The following is a 6,405-nucleotide window of genomic DNA, read 5'->3' on the forward strand; positions in this document are numbered from 1 at the left end:
TACCGTTGTTGTACTCAAAATTAAAACCTTTTACAATTTCCAAAAAAACTCTCTTACTTTATTCTCGAATTTCACAATGTGCGTCACCTTTTTTTATTCACTTGACAGTTCTAAATTCACCACACCTTTTCCCTCCAAACTCTAATAATATTTTCCCCACTGTTTCCCGAACGCCACACAGCGGCCAGTTTCCACAACATCCTCCCACCCGGATTGGGGAGCTATTCCCCAATTCCGTCATCATCCATAACGAGTGGAGGTGGCCTAATCACAGCAAGGCGAGTCACCGGACGTACACACTCACTTCCGTCTTCTAGTCGAATCGTTGCGGTTCGAGCATGTCCGTCCATCGCTGGGATCGCTTTAATGACTCGTCCAAATATCCATTGATTGCGTTCTGTATTGGGTTCCATGATGACCACTCTATCTCCTTCAATAATTGGTTGACCAGATTCTCTCCACTTAGGTCTGTGGGTCAAGGTTGGAGCATAATGTTTTCGCCATATTTGCCAAAAGTGATCGGCGAGGCGCTGAGACTTTCTCCATTCTTTGCGGAGGATTAAATCCTGATCTTCAAAGATCCCCCCAGGAGTGAGTCCAGATTGCCGATGTATGAGGAAATGGTTTGGAGTCAGCACTTCACCAGAATCCGTCAACTCAAGAAGTGGACGACTGTTGACTAGGTGTTCTGCTTCGACCAGAAGAGTGTGCAAGACCTCTTCACTTGGTGGATGTTTAGTAATCTCAACAGATTGCTTCAATGCCCGCTTCACAGGTCCTATTAATCTTTCCCAGCAGCCGCCCATGTGAGGCGAGTAGGGTGGGTTGAAGTCCCATTCAATATTCATCTTAGCGAGTTTTGCTTTGACCTTGGCGTGATCCAAAGATGCTGCTGCTTCCTTCAGTTCTCTAGCTGCACCTCGAAAGTTAGTTCCGTTGTCCGATATGATCTTTGCAGGATTTCCTCTTCGTCCGAAAAATCTTCTGAGAGCCAACAAACAGGAATCCGTGCTAAGGGAACAACATAACTCCAAATGAATGGCGCGTGTCGTCATGCACGTGAAGATCATACCGTATCTTTTAACCTCGCTTCTTCCACTCTTGACGTATAACGGTCCAAACATATCACATCCTGTGTTGGTAAACGGAACGACATGCATACTCAAACGTTCTGAAGGCAGTTGCCCCATAAGAGGAATCTGCGGTTTGGCTTTCGATACTTGGCATGTCTTGCATCCTCTCTGTAGACGTTTAAGAGTAGCACGTCCCTTGATGATTTCATATCGCTGACGGAGCTCAGCAAGTACAAAGTCCGCTCTCCAGTGCTCCAGACGAACATGAAAATCTTCAAGCAGCAGCTGAACAATACGATTATCTGCGTGAAGCAGGATTGGGTTTTTAAAATCCTCCCTCACCAGGGGCATGTTATTCAAACGGCCTGATGCTCTCATTATACCACACGAGTCGATGGCAGGATTGAACTTGTACAATGAACTTCCTCTAGGGACGTTTAGAAGTTGAAGTTCGCCTGTCCTTGACTCAGAGCTCATGCTCATTCCAAAACTTTCTCTCTGCGAATGGAGCAGTAAATACCTAAGCCCTCCTTCCCAATCTGTGGCACTCAAGATGACTGAGCTTCCCAGTTGGGAATGACCGATTGTTCTCCATTTCTCCCTACAAGCTCGCTGGAATCGATACACGTATGTCATCACTCTATGAATATGACTCCAACGCATATAGTTTTTGCTATCAATCACGGGTTCCCAACTATGTTTGATGGTGGCAGCTACAAACTCTGATGACTCTCTTTGTTGTGGCCATTCGCTCTCACTTTTGTACAGAAATTCAGGACCACTGTACCATGTTGACTCCGGAGAGAAGTCGGTATTTCCTGTATCCCTTGTAGCAATATCTGCCACATTGAGGTCAGTTGGTAGCCATTTCCACTCGTCAGGATTAGTAACCTCTTGTATCTCTCCGACCCGGTTTCCCACAAAGGGCTTATAGCTTCGAGAATCCGCTCTAATCCAATTCAGCACGACAACTGAATCCGTCCAAAAGACCTTTCTATCGATTTCAATTTTGGTTTCCCCTTGAATCACCTGCATAAGTCTACATCCGAGTACTGCACCTTCAAGTTCCAAACGAGGGATTGATGCTGATTTGAGTGGTGCAACCTTTGCTTTTGCCGTTACTAGAGAAACATGAATTTTCATGCAATTTACGAAACGAAAATAGGCTACAGCTGCATACGCATCTTCACTGGCATCCGTAAAGATATGTAGTTCTACACGGCCCTGCCTGTACTCCAATGGAGCATAGCATCTTGGAATTTCGACATCACTTAAATGGATTAATTGTGCAACCCACGCTTTCCATTGCTGACATAGTTCAGCTGGAAGTTGCTGATCCCAATCCGTTCCAAATCTCCAAATACGTTGGAATATAATCCTGCCTCTTATGATAAACTGTGCTACGAAACCGACAGGGTCATATACCTTCATTAGTGTTTTCAAGGCTTGACGTTTGGTAGGCAAATTCTCTGTATCCACATTTTCTCGATTACGGAATGAAAAAACGTCCGTAAGAGGCTCCCACCATACCCCGAGGACTTTCTCGAATTTACTATCGAAATCTAAATCTACACTCAATTTCGGAAGCCGTAGATCGGGTGGAAGTCCATTGATAATCACGGGTGAGGAACTTACGAAATTCCTTATCTGAAACCCTCCCATCTTGTGAACGTGAACCACATCTTTAATCAGTTTTATCGCGGAGGTTTCGTCATCAGCACTGCCTAAGTAGTCATCTACATAGTGATTCTCTACTATCTCTCGGGTGGCTTCTGGGAATTCTTCAGCATATTCCTCTGCGTTCTTGTTTTTTACATATGAGGCTACTGCTGGGCTACACGTTGCACCAAAAATCATGACAGTCATTTTATATTCAACTGGAAACGTGTCACGAGAGTTTCCTCGCCACAGTATCCTTTGATAATTCTGATCTTCTGGCAAGATTCGTACTTGATGAAACATCTCCTTTATATCTCCAACGAATCCATGTTGACCAATTCGAAATCGCATGAGTAGCCCGGTCAATGATATAGTCAGATTTGGCCCACTTAGAAGACTATTATTTAAAGATATGGAGTTCACTTCTGCTGCTGCATCTAAAACTAGACGTATCTTCCCTGGTTTGTTAGGGTTTGTCACCCCAAAGTGAGGCAGATACCACACATTTTCTTTCGGCATACCCTTCTCATGTTCATCCAGTGGGACCAGGTAACCCTTTGACAAATAATCTTGGATTTTTGCAGAGTATTGATCTCTGAATTTTGGGTCTTTATCCATCTTTGCCTCTACTTGCTGAAGTCTTCGCCAAGCAGCAGCTCTGGAATCTGGCATTTCAGGCTTCGGGGTTTTCCAGAGGAGACCCGTTTCGAACCGTTTCCCAACTCGTCTTGTGACTGATTCCAGAATCTCTAGTGCTTTCTTTTCATCTTTGTTTAAAGAAAAGGAATTCTCAGTTTTCATCTTAATGTCCTCAAATTGGTAGTGCTGCTTGATAAGCTCTATCAATTCTTGACACGCATGACCTACTACATCAACAGAACGTTTCCTTTTACAAGTTTCGCCCGTTGATCCGCTAATAATCCAGCCAAGATTCGTCAAAGAAGCTACTGGGTTGTTTAGCGAATCGTGAATTAATTGTTTGGTTGCAGTAATTCCTGCATTGTCCTCCCCAATGAGTATTTTAGGACGATCCCCGGTAATAGACTTAAATTCGACCTTTGCCAAATAAGGGAATCTTTGTATCAATTCTTCACGATGAACGTGAACTTGTGGCAACTCTAACTGATCAATGGTGTAACATTGAGGAATATTAAACCATTTATCTTTGGATCTCCATCCTTTGATATCAAACGTCACTGCCTTTGTAGTACTTCTTTGCCTGGTATTACTATCCAGCCATTGTAAATTGATTTCCGTTTCACGACCTAACAAATTATTTATCAATACAGTTACAAAGAAGGAAAACATAATTAAACTTATTAGACTCAACCTTCAAGATTCAATTTTTGCGCGGTCGCGCTCTCTATCAATGTCACAGTGGCTCCAGAGTCTAACAAGGCTAGAGTATTCATAGTTTCTCCCGATAGATTGTTTCTCAATGTTACAGGGGCAACTCTAAGCATAACTATTCCTCTGTCTGTGCGGTTTGCAGTTGCGTATAGTCTTTCAAAGTAGTTATGCCGTAAGGCATTCGTCACAGACCCTGATGACTCATCTGAAATGACTATAACAACCGTTTCTAAATGTCTAATCATTCACAATTCTCATTACATGACATATTACCAACATTTTCTTTCTTTTTTCTTTATCTACTACTGCATTGATATCTAGGTAATGTCATGTACTTCTCTTTTATTCACTGTCCGTTAGAAAATACTAAGCCTTGTTTTCTCTCTCTTATTTTTATTTTATTTTATTTTATTTTTTTTTTTTAACTTTCCGGAAAGGCTAGTATGTTTCCTCTACGGACCTTACACCCGCAGTGTCGATAGACATAACGCTTGGTAGCATTTACGACTTGCCTTGGTTCCTAAATCCGTCGGAAAATACTGAATCACTTCCTCTGCAAGAGTTGCCGGAAAAGACCAGTTAACTTCCTCTACGAATCTGACACTACCACAGTGTCAATAGTCGCAACACTTAAAGTGTTTGTGACTTTCTTTGGTTACTATCTGTCGGAAAATGATAATCCACTTCCTCTGCAGTAGGTGCCGGAAAAGGCTCATCAACTTCCTCTACAGATCTGACACTACCACAGTGCCAATAGTCAAACATTTTAAAATGCTTGACTTGCTTTGGTATACTCTCCGTCGGAAAATGACAAGCTACTTCCTCTGCAATGATTGCCGGAAAAGGCCAGTCAACTTCCTCTACGGATCCGACACCACCACAGTGCCAATGATCATGACACACATTGTGTGTAGGACCTTCTTTAAGTTCTAGGTTAATTGAAAAATAGGTTACCACTTCCTCTGCAATTGCCGGAAAAGGTTTCCCATTTTTCCCAATCAAATTTATATATTCTGTGTGGCTAACCACCAATGCCTCACATTTATATTTATTTATTTCTTCCTTTAGAAACCATAATTTTACTGCCTTTTTTAAGTTTGAAATTTTAGTAATCTTTGTTATATTTCCATTTCTTTTATGCTTTATTTCATTATTTTCACTTCCTTGCATCTCCCACAATTTTTCCTACATTTTCATCCCTCCATCAATAATATATCTTTATCAAATTTTCTCTTCTTTCAATGTTATTTCTCAGTTTTAAGCAAAATTTTGGCTAGTGAATTCATACTCAATATATTAAAGAACATTATTAACTTTTCCAATTCACTCAAGAAACTTTCACAAAAATTTCACATTTGTATGAATCATAACGTATATCTTGAAAAATTTCAAAACCTTAAATTGAACTAGTTACCTTCTGCTTTCTTTTCTTCTGGTTTCTCCACTTTCTGATGAAGAAGTCGATGGTGTTGCCTTTTACATCCTTCAATACCACACGGACGTCGTCTGAAGCAATTAACAATTCTGTGATTTTTCCCGAGGCAACTGAGGCACAGCTTCAACTCTCTTACACGTACGAATCTTCCTTCGGGAGTTATCTCCTTCAATTTTGGGCACACTGTTGTGTAGTGATCCTCCTGACAATTTGCACATCCCCGCTTTGTGTTCTCTTCGCCCTGACTGACTACAGAAAGGACGGAACGCACACTTGACTTCTTGCGTTCCTTAAGAGCGATGGTATTTGACCGAGTAGATTTGGTGGTGTTTATTGGGGCAATGGAAAGAGCCGCCTCGGCCCTCTGCTGCAGCCAAAGGGAGAGATCCTTCACAGTGTAATTCGTCCTTTTATAAACCGCTTCAGACCACAGCATTCGCATTATGGGCGTGAGCTTTCTCTCAAGGTCGTCTACCACACTCACTGATGTTAAGTATCGCCCCCCATCGAGCTGCTCCAGGGACACAGCGATGTTGTGCACGGCTGTGGCGAATTTTGCAACACTCAAGGGGTTGTCATCTTTTGGTCCGTCAATATTCTTGGCCTGGTCGATCAGCCGCAGTAACATCTATCTAGTGTTCCCAAATCGTCTGGATAAGATCTGGATGATTTCATCTGCGCTTGCTGGTGATGTCAGAAGCGCTTTTACTGCCTCTCTGGCTTCTCCGGTGAGACTTTTCTCAAGTCTTGCCACATTTTCGGTGGAATCATATCCACAGATAGAGGTGGAGCGTCGATACTGTGCCAGAAAAATTCTCCATTCATCTGGATCCCCTGAGAACTTGGGTAGATCTTTTAGACCCGTCTGCCTTGACATAGCCTGGGCCA

General features: G+C 42.4%; 1 protein-coding gene across 1 annotated transcript; it reads right to left on the reverse strand.

Moving 5' to 3' along the window:
* Positions 1 to 221: 221 nt before the first annotated feature.
* Positions 222 to 6,145, reverse strand: LOC129808463 (uncharacterized). The gene is made up of 3 exons (XM_055858243.1): positions 5,497 to 6,145; positions 4,742 to 5,044; positions 222 to 3,997 (listed from the first exon to the last, which is right to left on the reverse strand). Exons 1-3 carry the CDS (start codon positions 6,143 to 6,145, stop codon positions 222 to 224), a joined length of 4,728 nt encoding a protein of 1,575 aa, XP_055714218.1.
* Positions 6,146 to 6,405: the final 260 nt, after the last annotated feature.

The sequence above is a fragment of the Phlebotomus papatasi genome, chromosome 4 (genome assembly GCF_024763615.1).
Source record: "Phlebotomus papatasi isolate M1 chromosome 4, Ppap_2.1, whole genome shotgun sequence".
Taxonomy (NCBI): Eukaryota; Metazoa; Arthropoda; class Insecta; order Diptera; family Psychodidae; genus Phlebotomus; species Phlebotomus papatasi.